The sequence below is a fragment of the Pan paniscus genome, chromosome 13, assembly GCF_029289425.2.
Source record: "Pan paniscus chromosome 13, NHGRI_mPanPan1-v2.0_pri, whole genome shotgun sequence".
Lineage (NCBI taxonomy): Eukaryota > Metazoa > Chordata > Mammalia > Primates > Hominidae > Pan > Pan paniscus.
Window position 1 is genome coordinate 127,168,804 of NC_073262.2, and position 17,723 is coordinate 127,186,526.

Here is a 17,723-nt window from a genome sequence, read left to right on the forward strand (position 1 = left end):
GTGTGAAAGAAAAGAATAAATAAAAGAACATTTTCAGATGCTGGCAATGATCATTAATGACTATGTATAAGGAAAGTAAATTTAAGAATTTAGCATATACTGTATATTTTAAAATTTATTTAGTACAATCAACTTGAATGCATGTTTTGGGGGAATATATTATAAAAACTGCCTATATTCTGAAATGATAATTGTTATGGACTGAATGTTTGTGTTATCCAAATTCATATTATGAAACCCTAATCCCAAATGTGATAGTATTTAGAGGTGGGGCCTTTAGGAGGCAATTAAATCTTGAGAATGGTACCCTCATTAACAGGATGGAACCATTATAAGATACATGAGAGACATGACCTCTCTCCCTCCCTGCCCTGTGAAGACACAGCAAGGAGGTGGTTGTCTATAGACCAGGAAGGGGACTCTCAGCAGAAAAATGAACCTGCAAGCACCTTGATCTTGGACTTCTCACTTGCCAGAATGGTGAGAAATATTTGTTTAAGCCACCTGGTTTATGGGATTTGTTACAGTAGCTTAAGATGAGGAAGACAACAGTTAACCTTAAATATGGGACCACTTTAAGCAACTTATAATATACTGAAACTCAGAGTTCTCATGGAGTGACTGCTCACATAACTTCAATATCTACTGGACCATATCTTCAACATCCAATTGACCATACTGGAGCCCAAAACTTGGTCACCGAAACACTGATCTCACACTCTGGCCTTCTCTCTTCTCCTCACTCTTTGGATGAGCCACTTCTCAACCCTAACACACAACTACTGATGTTTTTTTCTGCACCTGTGCCCAAGGTTTAAAAAAACTGACATAGCACACATTCAGGCCAACTCTTACGAAGCTATCTTCTTCTGCACTTGCCAATTCCTTAGTATATCCCTCACAAAGGCTACTCCAAGTCTCTTCGTCTCGTTTCCAGAAGATGGATGGTTTATTAGATTCATAATGATTTTAGAAATAAAGAATCTCAGGGATATTATTTCCAACTCCATTATTAAGTAAATTTAAAGGATTCCTAGAATTTAAAGGACTGGAGGTTTACAGACAGTAAGTCCATTAACTTGAAGCCCCTTACACTGAATTTCAGCAGACTCCAACTTGATCATTCTACCTTAGGAGCAGATCTACAGAGAATTCAAGGGCTCAGACTAAAGCCACATTGCCTGAATTCAGTTCCGGCTAGGCCACTTAACAGCTATATGGACCTGGACAAATGACCAATTATCTGTGCCTTGGTTTCTTCATTTGTAAAACAGACATAATAGTAGTATCTGCAACATTGGGCTGTGACTGTTAGCTAAGTTAAAACATGTAAAAGCACTAGAACTGGGCCTAGCACACAGTAAATGCTAAATAAAAGTTAATTGTGTTAATTATCATTCCCTATAGAACCTCTGGCAAATGAGAACATGCCCCTCTTCTAAGTTTACTTCTTTTCCATTGTTCTTAATCCCATACTCTCTATATCCAATAACTCAGCTGTTCCAATCTTCTCTCCTTCAGCAGCTTTAAACAAAACTCTTCCACTTGTCCTTCTTTTGATGCCAAATTTCTTAAATTGGTCTTTTCCATTTCCCACACCTACTTACTATAGTTTGCTCCTAAGATTCATCCCTTGGCTCTGGGCTCTTCATTTTCTGAACTCCAACACTTGTTCCTCAGTATATGTTACCAAATGCCAAATCTCCACATCTAATTTTGAGTTCCTGCCCAAGCTCTAAATCTATGTGTCTCCAAACATACGATATCTCTACTTGGGCATCTTACTATGATCTCACACTCAATTTTCCTCACATGCAAAATGATTTCTAAGGTATCTTCCAAGGATAAACATTTTCAATATAATCTAAACAAAACTTATCATACTCTCTACCCATTTCAAATCAGTTTCCCACTATTACTTCACAGTATTTGCAATTGGTGGCACTATAATTCTCCCAGTAAGCAATCTTTGTCTAGACTTAAGTTTAGAATTTCTGACATCATCCATTCATTTCTAGCCTATCACTTTACCCAGATCTTTCCAGGTCTTCTCCTGATTTTATAAACCTCCTCTCAATTTTACATTTATAGCATCCTCATAATATGCTGCCACATAATCACCCACTTAAAATCACATCTTCAAATATTCTGTCACATTTTCACCCACTTAAAAACCTCCAATAACTGTCTACAGTTTAGTCCAAATTACTTAGCCTGGCACCCAAATTTTTCTACAATCTGTTACCAAACCATCTTTGTAACACTACAATCCACTAATCCCTGTAATTATTATATGCCTCAGTCAAACTCTACTTACCACCTAAGTTTAACCAACCAGTTCATCTCTATATAATTTCACAACATCTGCCATCATGGAATGCCTTCCACCACACTGTTCATATATATCCCAAATATTTTTCAAGGCTCAATTCAATTTCATTCTTTCCCATAAAATCTTACATCCCAAGGCAACCTTTCCTTCGTTTGAATTCTTAAGCCATTTATTGCCTATGCAACTCACTTGCCACTTAATTATATAATGCCTCACACGGTTATCTAAATGTGTGTATCATCCATCTCTCACATCACAATAAAAACCCCAGGAAAGGATAGTATCTTATCTCTTTGCATCCACTACATTATGACTGAAAGCTGTGCATAATAGGCACTTAATAAAAAACTGCTGATTGTGTGAAAAACACAATCACCTTGCTTCATAAGATACTAACTGCGTGGCTCATGTAATTCCCTTTAAGAGAAAGAAATTACAGAAGAAAGAGCAGAAATAGAAAATTACTGTTTTGGAACCACCATAGTAATAATGATTCATGCAAGAATCATCAATGGATGCTAAAACCATCACATGAAAGTTTCTAGGGAACAGGATATTCATACAGTGTCAAAATATATCTGAACAGATTACTTATGAATTACAAAGGGAAAAAAGGTACCTTTACAGTGGAGAAATCTGGCGGACACCAATGATCAAAGTTAACATCACCAATAATGGGATAAACTGACATCAAGTGCCTCCTGATGTGATGCACTGAGGACACAACATCACTTATGTATTATTCCTGCCAAAAATGCATAACCTGAAACTAGTCATGAGGAAACAATCAGACACACCAAAAACTGAGGGATAATCTACAAAACAACTGACCTATACTCTTCAAACATGTCAATGTGCTGAAAGACAAAGAAAGGCTGAGGAACTGAACATGAGATCCTGGACTGGATCCTGGATCAGAAAACAAATTGCTATAAAGGAAATCACCACTAAACAGGACAGTTGGTGAAATCTGAATAAGGAATGTATTAGGCAACAGTATTATATTGTTAAACTGCCTGATTTTGATCATTGTTCTTTGGTTAAGATTTCTTTATTCTTAAAAGAAATGTTGCAAAGTCTTTTAGGGTAGATGAAATCTAAAACTTACTCTCTAATGGTTCAGCAATAATAATATTGGTAACAGTAATTATAACACATATCAATAGAAAAACTGGCAAAAAAAATGTAGCAAAATGTAAACAACTGGTGAATCTAGGTGAAGGGTACACAAGAGTTCACATCGTGCTATTCATGAAACTTTTTTTTTCAAAATAAAACTTAAAAAATAAATACCCCAATACCACATAAAGACTATGAAAAGTTTTTATCAGTCTGTGTGGTATTTCACATTTTATTTGACAATCTTAAAGCAAGGCATTGTAATAAAATTTATTTTCTAAATGAAATTACATTTTACATGCATTGGAAGAGTTCGCTCTATAAAAACATTTGTTCTAAAAAAAATACATCTTTCTGAAATCAGAGAACCATTTTTAATAATGTAACAGCCCAACAATAATTTATCTTTAAAAAAAATTCAAATGTACCACAGAACTCAGTTAAAATAAAGTCAATTTTAGTTAGTGATCCATCTTAGAAATATATTTTAAACAACGTAGTTTTATTGTTTTCAAATATACAGAAAAATTAGAAAGTAAAAATGGGCTGATTAAATCATTTAAGGAAAAAAATTCCTTGTAATTAACATATTAATAAGCATTTGTGAATTACTGAGTTTGCTTCATTATGATTTAAAGAAAGCATTTATTATAGCTCACAAACTTCATCTCTCAAATATCCAAATTTTCGATTTAGCTGATTATAAATTTTTCATGAGTGCTTATAACAGTCACAAATTAGTAATTTCTATAGGCTTCCGGCACCTTTAAAAAGAACACTTCCGGTCAAACTGCAATATGGTATAAAGGATTTTCTACATTCAATATAGTATTAGCAACAGTCCTTTAAAGTTTGATACCTTATTTATGAGATGTTCGGTAACAACTTCTCTTAGTCCAGTGTAGAGCTTTTCTCCATGTTTATGCAAAACCATTGTATATGCATTTCTATAGAGCTCCTCAAAACTAAGACCACTGTTATTCTTACGCTGGATTTCTTGAATTGCATTTTTCAGAAGGTCCCAAATGCTGTTTACATATTTTTCATCCATGGTCATCTGTAATATCCAAGAGAGAAAAGAGACAAAAAAAAAAAAAAAAAAAAACCAGTGGTTGAAAGTCTTTCTATATTTGTCCATATATAGTAAATATTGTATTATATAGATATGATTATAAATCTATGACACATAAGAACATTAACAACCTATTTTAACAGGGGGAAAAAAAGGATACATTTAAAAATAGGTTCTAGATCTGTTAGAAGCACTTTCTAATCTTTTAAGACCTCCCTCCAATCTTACCTGAAGCAGAACTCTTCACTTTAAATAAAATCATAATGATTTATATACTCGTAAGTCACTTACCCCTTATCTCTCTCCCACCAAAATACTTGCCAAGTTAAATCCCAACAGCCCACATACTCCTGACATATATCCGTATAGCTGAAAGAAAACAAAGAATAACATATGCCCATATTTTTGGTCCATCTGAGTTTAAATTCATAACCACTAACGTTAAGTGCAGCCTTCATGCAACCCCACAATTCCACTAGTCAGTCTACTCACTCTACTCTTCTAGATGATTTTATACCACCTCCTCCATCCTCACTCAATGATTATGACTGCTTCCTATTCCACTGAGAAAATAAAAACAACCCGATGAGACACTATACAAATTCCCATCATATTCACACACTAACCAACCTGATTTTATGCCAATAAAACCTGCTAGGTTCTTGTGCTCAAAGTGCCAAGTTATTGTACTCGAAGTATAGCATAAGGACCAGACACATAAGCAACACCTAGGAACTTGTTAGAAGTGCAGAATTTCGGGCCCTACTCCAGACCTACAGAAACAGAATCGACATTTTAACAAGAACCCAAGGTAATATTATACAGAATGAAATTTGACAAGTAAATCTCTAGTTCTATGCCAAACCACCTATTGAAAAGGCCTCCCTTGGCTGGGCGCAGTGGCTCACGTCTGGAATCCCAGCACTATGGGAGGCCGAGGCGGGCGGATCATGAGGTCAGGAGATCGAGACCATCCTGGCTAATACGGTGAAACCCCGTCTCTACTAAATATACAAAAAAAAGATTAGCCAGGCGTGGTGGTGGGCGCCTGTAGTCCCAGCTACTTGGGAGGCTGAGGCAGGAGAATGGTGTGAGCTCCCGGGAGGCGGAGCTTGCAGTGAGCCAAGATCCCACCACTGCACTCCAGCCTGGGCAACAGAGCAAGACTCTGTCTCAAAAAAAAAAAGAAAGAAAACTCCTCCCCTTAGTAATCACACATCTAAGCATCATCAAAATTTTTCCTCTGGTAGATAATTTCCATTCATACTGAAAACTGTCAGTTTCACCACATGGACTGGCTCATGCCTGTAATCCTAGCATTTTGGGAGACTGAGGCGGAAGGATCACTGGAGCTTAGGAGTTTGAGACCAGCCTGGGCAATATAGTGAGACCCTGTCTCTACAAAAAATTTTTTTAAGAATTAGCTGAGCGTGGTGGCGCATGCCTATAGTCCCAGCTACCCGGGAGGCTGAGGGAGGAGAATCACTTGAGCCCGGAGGCAGAGTTTGCAGGGATCCAAGATCACAACACTGCACTCCAGCCTAGGTGACAGAGCAAGATCGTGTCTCAAAAAAAAAAATGTCAGTTTCCTATGTCAAAAACAAATCCTCACAAACCCATATATTCCTTCAGCACCATCTAATCTCTCTTTCCATTTATGGCAAAATCACAGGCAAGAAGAGGAGATTGTACATACACTGTCTCCAAGTTCCATCTTTCCATTATATCTTGAATCTACTCCAGTAGGGCTTTCATCTCTACCATTTCACTGAAACTACTCTTGAGAAGGCCACCAGTGACTTCTATATTGCCAAAATCTAATGGGCAAAGTCTCAGTTCTCCTCTTACTTACCTATCCAGCAGCATTTGAAAGAGCTGATCACTCCTACTCCTTGAAACAAATTTGGCAAGGCATGGTGCCTCACACCCATAATCCCAGCACTTTGGAAAGTCAAAGCAGGAGGATCACTTGAGTCCAGGGTTTCAAGACCAGGTTGGGCAATATGGCAAAAACCCATCTCTACTAAAAATACAAAAATTAGTCGGGCATGGTGGCATGCACCTGTAGTCCCAGCTCCTTAGTGGGGCTGAGGCGGGAGGATCGCTTGAGCCCGGGAGGTCAAGGCTGCAGTGAGTGGAGACTGCGCCACTACACACCAGCCTGGATGACAGAGCAAGATCCTGTCTCAAAAAAGAAGAAGAAGAAAAAAAAGAAACAAATTCCTCACTTAACTTCCAAGCACTACAATCTCTTGTTTTTCTTCTACTTCTGTCTCCTATTCATCTGTTTTACTGGCTCTTAATTATCACCTAAACCTCCAATCCTAAAGCTCAAGTTCTCGATTTCTTATCTAGCCACACTCAGTTTTTGTTTTTGTTTTTTTTTTAGTCACACTCATTTTCTAGGTGGAGTTGATCTATTCTCATGGTTTTAAATCAATCTTAAGATTGATACATTCTCTGTTTGGCCCCCTCTGTACATGGCAGAGTCATATATCCAGCTACCTACTCAATGTTTCCACTTGAATGCGTAGTAGGCATCTCAAACTTACCAAGCCTGAAACAGAACTCCTCATCTTTTCCCTCAGTTGGTTTCCCCTGAAGTCTTTTCCAACTGAACAAATGTCTACTCCATCCTTCCAGCTGCTCCGGCCAAAAAGCTTGTGATCATAATTAACTACTCTCTGACCCCACTACTACTCCAACAGAAAATGCTGTTGTCTCTAACTTCAAAATGTATCCCCAGAATTCAACTCTTTCTCACCACTTCCACTGCTACTATCCTGGTAAAACCACCACCACCTCCAACTGGTCTCCATCTCCACTCCTGGCCTGCTATCATCAGGCAACCAGGGTGACCATGTAAAAGCATAAATCAAATCATGTCACTCATTTGCTCACAACTCTCAAATGATTTCTCATTTCCCCTGGAGTTGAAGTCAAAGTCCTTACAATGTTCTATAAGCTTTATTCGATCTGATAATCTCTCAACTTCATCCATTTTTTCCTTTTGTTCGCTCTGCTCCATGCACTCCCTGGCATACATCAAACGAGCTGATTTCAGTGTCTTCGTATTTGCTATTCTTTCTGTCTGAAATGTTCTTCCCTCAGTTTCCTGCATGGCTCAAACCTCTACTCAACTGTCATCTTACAGTGAAGTTTTAAATGCCCACCTTATTTACAGTAACAGCCTCACCTCACTACTGATCCCCAACTCCAACCCATATTCTTCATTATTTTCCTGGTCTCCCTCTCTACAACCAAATGTCAGCTTCATGAAGGCAGGGATCTTTTTTTCACTGCCAAATTCCTCAGCCTCTAACAGTATATGGCACATAACAAGGATTCATACTTCGGTGACTGATTTTCTGCTAATATATGACTAATGACCCCTTTGTAAATGCCACATAAAATCTCCAAGTTCTGCATTTACAACCTAAGCAACATTGATCAGCTTCACACAAACTTCTGATCTGAACTGGATAAAAATTACTGAGTTAGTGGAATCCTCTCCAAGTCATGTCTGATGTGTATGAATGTGAAAAGAGGAAGGAGTAGGCAAAATAGTTATTTTAGTCACCCTGGCAGTAAAATACCAGCTCAACTCTCAATCAAGACGATCCTTAAGCAAATGACTCAAACTGAATCTTGTTATTCTAATCTTTTCTGAAGAGCTTGAGAAGGAACTTTAACAGAACAATTTCTTTTCTTTTACCGAAATCCTATCCAAGACCTAAGTCTGTCAGAGACTTTTATTAAATGACTGTAAAAGAATTTACCCCTACACCTATACTGCTACCTCTTTTTAATCAGATATCCTGATAGACAGGATGTCATCCATATAAAATGTACTGATGCGGCTAACTTTTCACAAACAGAAGATTCAAGGCCATGTAATAATGATGGCGTCAAATACCATAGCTATGTACGTGCAATGTGGTTTTAGTTTGTTGATTGCATATGCTGAGGTTCTAATAAACTAAGACACTATCTCTTGACATTGAGTAACAAATAGATAAAGCAAAATACTCAGAACAATTTCAAAAAAGAGAAAAGTTAATGTCAACTATAAGCCTCAAAGATACCTATACTGCTAATAGCTGAGCAAAACATCAAATCATCTTTACAGGCTCTATAACCTAAGATCCCCTGAAAGCCAGAAAAAGTATTAAAATGTCTCTACCCAGAGTAAATTACTAAATTTTTCTACTAGAAGCTGAAGAATTTTAAAACTATAAAACCAAGAGGCTTCAAACATTGTAAAAGTACTCTCACATTATTATAACATAACCATTTTCACATATATACATCAAGAGCTGTTTTACGACACAAAGTTGTATGTAGTGTGTTTTTTTTTTCTTTTTAAATTCATGCCTTATTGATAGATAAAAGATGGGGCTGCAGGAAAAAATGTTCCTTCTGGTGATAGCTAAGGTTAAAAATTTTTCTAACAAATGAGAAGAAGAGCCAGGCACAGTGGCTCCCGCCTGTAATCCCACCACTTTGGGAAGCCAAGGTGGACAGATCACTTGAGGTTGGGAGTTCGAGACCAGCCTAGCCAACATGGTGAAACCCCATCCCTACTAAAAATACAAAAAATAGCCGGATGTGGTGGTGCGTGCCTGTAATCCCAGCTACAGGGGAAGCTAAGGCAGGAAAATCGCTTGAACCCGGGAGGTAGAGGCTGAAGTAAGCCGAGATCGCGCCAGCCCACTCCAGCCTAGGCAACAGAGCAAGACTTTGTCTCAAAAAAAAAAAAAAGAAGACGACAATGAAAATAGACCCAGAGAGATTAAATGACTTACCCAAAATCACAGAGCTGGGATTAGAACTTATATATCCCAAAACCTAGTCCAAATCAGTGGACTAATGTCACATTCCATTGTGCTAATATGGTAAAGTAACATCACAGTCACTGATTATCTTGGTAAACATAGTTAGTATACTGGTAGAGAACATAGGTTTTGCTGTCAGACAGCCTTAGGTTTGTGCCACAGCTTTGTTACTCACAAGCCATGTGACCTTGAGAAAATTAAGTCCTGGGTTCAATAACAGCATCTATCTCAAAGGGCTGTCATGAAGATTAAATAAGAACGTCAGTAGATTTAACGCAGCCCAGAGCACAGTATAATTCCTCATGCATCAACTAAGGAAAGTGCCCAATGATAGAATCTCTTGAACGCTCATCAACAGTCATCAAATAAATGTCAGAAAGAAATATAGCTTTTTCAAGCTTAGCAAATATACAGATATGAGCTAAAACAAAGGCACCTTAAGAATAACACTATGATAAATGCACCTCAGTATAACGTAGCTTTCTTTTAGAAAACATTATTCCCCTACATCTCTTGTATACTACTTTTCCAGAGCCATTTAAATCATTTTCATCCTGAGAACTCTGTCCTTGGCTCTTGTCACTCTCTACTGGGTCCCTATGTATTTTCATTCATTGTCATGGTTACATCTATTATCCGTACATGCAGGGTTCTAAAACTTAAGAGGGATTCCAGAGGTTCCTAAAACAACAAACAAAACTTTCCAAGTATACTGTGTGTGCACTTCTTTTCTGGAGAGTAGGTCCCTAATTTCTATCAGATTTCCTAAGTTTGTCCATATCTTAAAGAAGATAAACTACAACAGTCCTCCTATCTACAGTTTCACCTTCCTTGGTTTAAGTTACTAGCAACCAACCACTGCCTGAAAATATTAAATGACAAATTCCAGAAATATCAATTCATAAACTTTAAATTGCATGCCATTTTATGTAGTACGATGAAATCTCATGCCATCCCACTCAGGATGTGAATCCTGAATTACATCTTTGTCCAGCATTTCCACACTATGTTACACACCCCACACCCGTTAAAAACTTGGTAACTTAACAGCCATCTGGTTTATCAGATCAAAATCACAATGCTTATGTCCAGGCAATGTTTATCTTACTTAATACTGTCCCCAAACCACAAAAGTAGTGATGCTGACAATTCAGAAATGCCAAAGAGAAGCAATAAAGTGCTTCCTTTAAGTTAAAAGGTGAAAGTTCTCTACTTAATAAGGAAAAAAAAAGGTATGCTGAGATTGCTAAGATCTATGTTAAGAATAAATCTTCTCGCCAGGGTGGTGGCTCACACCTGTAATCCCAGCACTTTGGGAGGCCCAGGTGGACAGTTCACTTGAGGCCACAAGTTCAAGACCAGCCTGGCCAACATGATGAAACTCCATCTCTACTAAAAATATAAAAATTAGATGAGTGCAGTGGCACACACCTGTAATCTCAGCTACTTGGGAGGTTAGGGCACAAGAATCACTTGAACCCAGGTGGAGGCTGCACAGAGCTGACATTGTGGCACTGTACTCCAGCCTGGGCAACAGAGCAAGACTCTGTCTCAGAAAAGAAAAGAACACATCTTCTTCTATCCACGAAACTGTGGAGAAGGAAAAAGAATCTGCACTAGTTTTGCTGTTGCAACTCAAAACTACAGAAATATGGCCACTATCATTCACCTTACTTCATCTCATCACATAGGCAGTGTATCATCTCATACCATCACAAGGGTTAAGTACAGTACAAGATATTTTGAGAGACCACATTCATGTTCTTTTATTACAATATAGTTATAATTGTTTTACTTTATTATTGTTGTTGCTAATCTCTTATTGTTTCTAAATTGTAAATTAAACGTCATAGGAAAAAACAGTACATATAGGGCTCAGGGCTATATGGTTTCAAGTATCCACTGGGGGTCTTGGAATAAACAGATTCCCTGTGGATGGGGTGGGGACTTCTGTACTGGCATTTACATTAGTGGCTCCCAAATCTATACTGCCTGCCCAGATCTTCCCCCCAAAGTCTAAAACTCTTGTTTCAACCACCTGCTACACATCTCCAATCAAATGCTCCAGACACAGATCAAACTTATGTCAAAAATCCCTGACAACTCACCATCCAAACCTGCCCAAACCTTCTTCCTGTAATCTCCAATTCAGTTGTGGCAATACAAACTACCTAATTATACAAGCTAGAAGCATAAGCCTTATATTTTTTCTTATCTCTCATCTCCTTCTTATCCAATCATCAAGTACTACTGACATTAACCCCAAGGTATTTCTCAAATATGTTCCCATTTTTTCATCCCGAATACAGCTGACCACTGAACCATGTGAGGGTTAGGAAAAACTGACCTCCTGAGCAGTCAAAATACTGTGTATAACTTTTAAGTCCCCCAACTACTAATAGCTTACTGTCGACCCAAAGCTTTACCAATAACATAAACAGTCTATTAATACCTGTTTTGTATGTTACATGTATTACACACCGTATTCTTAGAATAAAGAGAAAAAAATATTAAGAACATTGTAAGAAAAAGAAAATGTATTTGGTATTCAATAAGTGGAAGTGGATTGTCATAAAGGTCCCCATCCTTCTGGTCTTCACATTCAGTAGGCTGAGGTGTAGGAGGAAGAGAAGTAGTTGGTGTCTTAGGGGTGGCACAGGCACAAGAGATGGAGGAGGGAGAGGTAGAAAGGGAGGCAGGAGAGGGAGCCATACTCTGTAACTTCACAAAAACACATTGTAATTTGCCTGACTTTTCTGCTTTTTCATTCCTCTAAAAATGTTTCTATCTGTTCCCAAATCTTTTGCCACTGTTTGTTTTAAGTTTCAGTGCCCACATCATAAAACAGTCCATGTCGTAAAAGTCAAAGCATTCTTGAGTATCAGAAACCTCCTGCCAGATTCTCTAATGTCAACTTGGTTTTTGGCACTGCTTCTTCTACATCTTCCTCATCATCTGTCACTGGTTCAGAAGCGCTCATCTCCATCAAGTCATCTTCCGGTGTGATGTCCATTAGCTCTTGAATTTCTTCAAGATCCATATCCTGAAACCCTTCACTCCCCACTTTACCACAGTCTTTCGTGATTCTGACTGGCTCTGTTGTAAATCTTGGGAAGTCATGTACAACATCTGGACACAGTTTTCTACAGCAATAATGTATCATTTCAGGCTAGAAGGCTTTTATGGCTTTTTAACAATGATGGCATCTTCAATGGTGTAACCCTTCCAGACTTTCATCATGTTCCCTCTATTGAGGTTCTCTTCCATAGCAATGACAATCTTTTCCATAGATTACTACTACTGCGTTTAAAGAGCCTTAAAGGTCCTTATTAACCCCCCACCTTCCCCATCTACAGGCTGAATTAAAAACACTTTAAGGTCAAGGATACCACTTCAACACCTTCAGTGTTGAAGAACTCATGAGATTCTGGGTGGCTAGGTGCATTGTCCAGTAGAAAAAATGCTAAAAGGCAATCCCTTACTGACAAGGTACTTCCTGACGTCAGGGACAAAGCACTGATGGAACCAATCCGGAAAAAAGAGTTCTCACTGTCCAGGCCAGGCCTTTTTGTACAACCAAAAGACTGGCAGCTAGTGTTTATCTTTTCTCTTCAAGGCTGAGGGGTTAGTAGATTTATAGATAAAGTCAGCCATGATCAAAAACCTGACTGCACTTGCACGGAACAGCAGAGTTAGCTTATCCCTTCCTGCCTTGTACACCCTAGTATGTGCTTCTCTCCTTTACTAGTCAATATCCTTTGTGGCACTTTTTTCCAGAATAGGGCACTTTTGTCTACATCAAAAACCTGTTTAGACAGATCCTTTGTCTCCAATGATTTTCTTGATGGTGTCTGGGAACTTGTCTGCTGCCTCTTCAATGGCAGAAGCTGCTTCTCCTACTACCTTGACATTTTTTAAGCCAAACTTCTTTCTACAAGTATCAAACCATCCTTTGCTGGCATTATATTCTCCAGCTTTAGATCCTTCACCTTCCTTTGACTTTGTCATATAATGACTTTGCTTTTCTTAAATCATATTAGAATCAGTAGGTATACTTTTCTTACAGCAATCCTGCACCCACATACAAGCTGCATATTCAATATGAGATAAAAAAGTATTTTGCAAAAAGCACAAGGTTTTTGCACCAGCTGGCACAGGTGTAGTGATGGCTTCACAAACTTCCTTTTAACAATGGTCCTGGCTTCATTTACCTTGAAATGGCAGGTAACCACAGCTGCAGAACTTAATCTAGTACATATCAAGCAATTCAACAATTTCTTGTAACGTCATGACTTTTCTCTGCTTTTTGGGAGTACTTCCAGGTTCACTGGGGGCACGTCGAATGGGTTCCATCGTGTTATTCCAGGTTTACAGTTTTCCACTAAACATAATGAAAAACATGTGAAAACCGCAAAAGAAAACTTTTACTACACTACAGAGAGAAACTGCTCACACGAAGATGATTAGTCACAAGGTGTTTTTCTGTTTGTTTTCGTTTTTGTTTTAGACAGGGTCTTGTTCTGTCACCAAGGCTGGAGTGCAGAGGTGCAATCATAGCTCACTGCCGCCTCAAACTCCCAGGTTCAAGGGATCCTTCCGTCTCAGCCTCCTGAGCAGCTGGGACTACCGGTGTGTGCCACCATGCGTGGCTAATATTTTTAATTTTTTTTGTAGAGATGGGGGTCTTGCTTTGTTGCCCAGGGTGGTGTTAAAACTCCTAGGCTTCGGCCGGGCACGGTGGCTCACGCCTGTAATCCCAGCACCTTGGGAGGACGAGGTGGGCGGATCACCAAGTCAGGAGATCCAGACCATCCTAGCTAACACGGTGAAACCCCATCCCTACTAAAAATACAAAAAAATTAGCCGGGTGTGGTGGTGGGCGCCTGTCGTCCCAGCTACTCGGGAGGCTGAGGCAGGAGAATGGCGTGAACCCAGGAGGCGGAGGTTGCAGTGAGCCGAGATCGCGCCACTGCACTCCAGCCTGGGCAACAGAGTGAGACTCTGTCTCAAAAAAAAAAAAAAAACCTTTCACCTAGTTCACTGCAAGAGCCTTCCAAACACTATGAACTCCAACCTCATGGAATCTACCTCCCTCAAAATCACAATCAAAATAAACATAGGCACACCATGACCCTGTTCAAAACCTTTCTATGGTAGCATAGTAGGCACAGACCTAGTTTATGCTCACTTATCCACACCTGTCTGACACGTATTTCCTAACAACATTAAACCAATGGGAATTCTTCAATATACAACGTGCTGTTTCTCACTCTATTTCCATCACTGTCACAGCCCCTCCCCACTTATTTCAGTTCCCATGTCTTTTTTCCCCCCTGCTTTTGGTCCTCCTTTGCTTTGCCTTTTCTTTATCTGATTCTTTACACGTATCTTCTGAACACAGCTCAGGTGTCATAACCTCTAGGAATCCTTCACTGAACTACTCAAGCAAAGTTAACAACTCCTTCTCAGTTCTTCCATGATATTTTATAGTGTAAACTATATTTACTTAACTATACACTAAATAAACTGTAGTGTATTTTCGTTTATATGGGAATGTGGTGATAGTCTATAACTACTAGTGACAGTTTGTAACCATCACTACACTCCCATGTAGCTGAATTATCTGTTCATGCATCTTCCTCCACTAGACTATGAGCTTAAGAGATTATGCATTTTTCTTCAATGCCACACAGAAGGTTGTAAACAAATGTCTGTTGAATGAATACTACTTTATCCATGTTATACCAATGTAATTTTGACAACACAAACTTTTTACTTATAAGGCACAATGATACAGGAAAACGGTTGAATGTGTTTACGCTCAGCAATTAATCTAATTTTTAAATAATCAAATCTTTTTCTAACAGAAGTAGTGTACAAGTAACACACTTTTAAATTTTACATCAAGCAATATTTTCAGATTTTTCCCATTCACCTAAAGGCCTCACCCAGAAGGCTGCTTAATCATTAATTTTACTAATAAATATTAACTGGGAAAAAAAGGGTAGACGAAATAGGCCCTTCAGAAGCAGATCAATAAGCTACAATCTTTCCCTAAATCAAACAAGTCCAAAAACTACATATCAAATGAAATGGGCTTCAAGTGCAGATTAATACATACACATGATGGGGTCTTGGCATCAAATGCACGTCAACATCCTTGGCAAAATAATGATGTTACTAATGAGCTTTAATCTTTCCACTTGCCCATCCCTGACACAGAAGCAACATTAACTGCTACTGAAAAATTTTTTAAATGCCTAAATGTTCAACTCTCACCTCATCAATATGTTAACAATAAAAACCTTAAGCTATACTTCATTCCAGGAGCAATAAAATTTAAAGGCTCTAACTTTATGTATTAATATATTTTTTAAAAGAGAAGTAACATTCTTTTAAAGTAACATTCTAAATTACTTGAGCAGGGCTTTAATCCCATTGATAAACTGATTAAGTTGCAATAACTGCAAATACACTAAGGGATCTAGCAACTAATGCGTCAGCAAAACAATAAAATAAACTGCACACACATTTATCATCTATATACACAAACATGTAATATTTGCTATCTAATTATCAGATGTATACAGGACCCTTCCCCAAGAAGGCCAAGTTACAAAATGATCAGCAAGCAAATTAAATTCATTCAGCAGAAAAAGAAACAAAAGCTTTTTTAAAGGAAAAATATAATTAAGGATTGTTAAATGTTTATAGTTTAGTGAGACTTTCAAAAACCAAGTCAAGAATTTAATTTTTGAAAGTGATCTTTGCCTCCTTACCTCCCTCCAATCCAGGATTACAATTTTCCCATCAGAAAAGTATCAATAACAAAAATAAATCTATAATGGTCTTTGTTTTCTTTAAAGCAGAATCTTTTCATTTACATTACTTCAGATGATATAAAAAATATAACCTTCAAAATGCCTGAATTTGAAAGGATGTCAGTCTATTATATACTTACACATCTTGAAGGTTCTGTGATTACTGAGAGAACTACATCATGAGACAAATTAAAACTAAATGAAAAGAAGTGAATTCTTAACATCTACTACATACAAAGGACAAGAAGTCTTTAGTCCTCTGTGAATAATTTTCTACAAGAAAAAATTTAGAACAGGGTGGGTGGGGGAAAGGGTGAGAATTTGAAATTCCAGGCAATTCAGAATGACACAGCTAGAAAAAAAATAAACAAGGGAAAATACTTGATCTTAATTTCAAGCTCCAGCCTCCAAAAAAAAAAAAAAAAAAAAAAAAAAAAGCTTTGGTACAAGCATCTGAGGAATGGCAGTATTTTTTAAATCTGATACAACTAAGCTATTAATTACATAAGGAAGCTCCCTCCCAAACTATAAGCACCTCATAGTAGATAAGGTCTTTATGTTATTGTACCCCTTACAATGCGTGGCACAATGTATAGATAATATTAAAAAAAATGATCTGAATACAGTCCATTTGCAGTTAATGATAAGGAGTCTTATTTGATGACCAAACAGTATACAATTACTTATGACATCTGCAATAATACCATTTATCCATCAATTATTCCTTAAGCAACATCAACCATCAAAAATGTAGCCAAAGATCCAAGCTTTGAGAAAAACAGCCCAGTGGGACACATTCAAACAGATTTTGAACAAATTAACCTTTCAAAGCTCACTTTCCTCATTTGCTTGTGGCCAGAGAAACGTGAGACGGTGGACTGTGGAGTAATTAAGAAAGTCTGTGAAAGCATCTGGCACACAGCACTTGCTCAATAAATATGTTTGTTTCTTCCTTGCCTATGCAGAAGAGACATATAGCCTTGATTAGTGACTTAAAACTGAATGTAAAAACTACTGATGTTTGGTTAACTGGTTTCTCTGGTTACAGTGGAGAACAGATGGGAGTGGGGGAGTGCTGCCAAAAAAAGAGCTGATGTCAAGGAAAAAAAAAAAAAAAAGATTATCAATTAGAAAAGCACAGCAGCATGGGACAATTCCATGAAATCACAACCTGATCGACATTCAATTGGGCTCTAGTATCATTACATTACAGAACAGTAACATTCATAATGAGAAAGTTAAATCATCAATAGAAGGTTCAATTATGATTTGCATTTCAGTCCTCAATATGAGTAGGCTATCCAAAACTCAATTTGAGAATGTGGGAAATGTGAAACAATTTTTTCAAAGGCACAAGGTCAAGCTTCCAGATTAGCCTATTTAAGTCCATTTAAGTCACAGAGCAATTGAGCTAAAAGTACTAACAACTCTTTCGACTATATCTCTGTGAATGACTTTTGCATATATGGAAAAAAAAGGTATGTATAACATTTCAAAATGTGATAATGACCACAACAAATAAGATACAATAATGTAAGTACTCT

General features: G+C 37.8%; 1 protein-coding gene across 3 annotated transcripts in view; it reads right to left on the bottom strand.

Moving 5' to 3' along the window:
- CUL3 (cullin 3) overlaps positions 1 to 17,723 on the bottom strand; it is a 111,528-nt gene that overhangs the window by 79,367 nt on the left and 14,438 nt on the right. The window contains exons 1-2 of one of the 3 annotated variants that reach the window (XM_055109144.2): positions 9,823 to 10,007; positions 4,311 to 4,508 (exon numbers count right to left, since the gene is read on the bottom strand). The exons of 1 other annotated variant lie outside the window; for it this stretch is intronic. In XM_055109144.2, coding sequence (XP_054965119.1) covers positions 4,311 to 4,508; positions 9,823 to 9,969 — 345 coding nt within the window. In that variant the 5' untranslated portion in view covers positions 9,970 to 10,007. Of the gene's footprint in view, positions 1 to 4,310; positions 4,509 to 9,822; positions 10,008 to 17,723 lie in introns of those variants that run through there. One more of the 3 variants, XM_034955274.3, reaches the window with a different exon arrangement.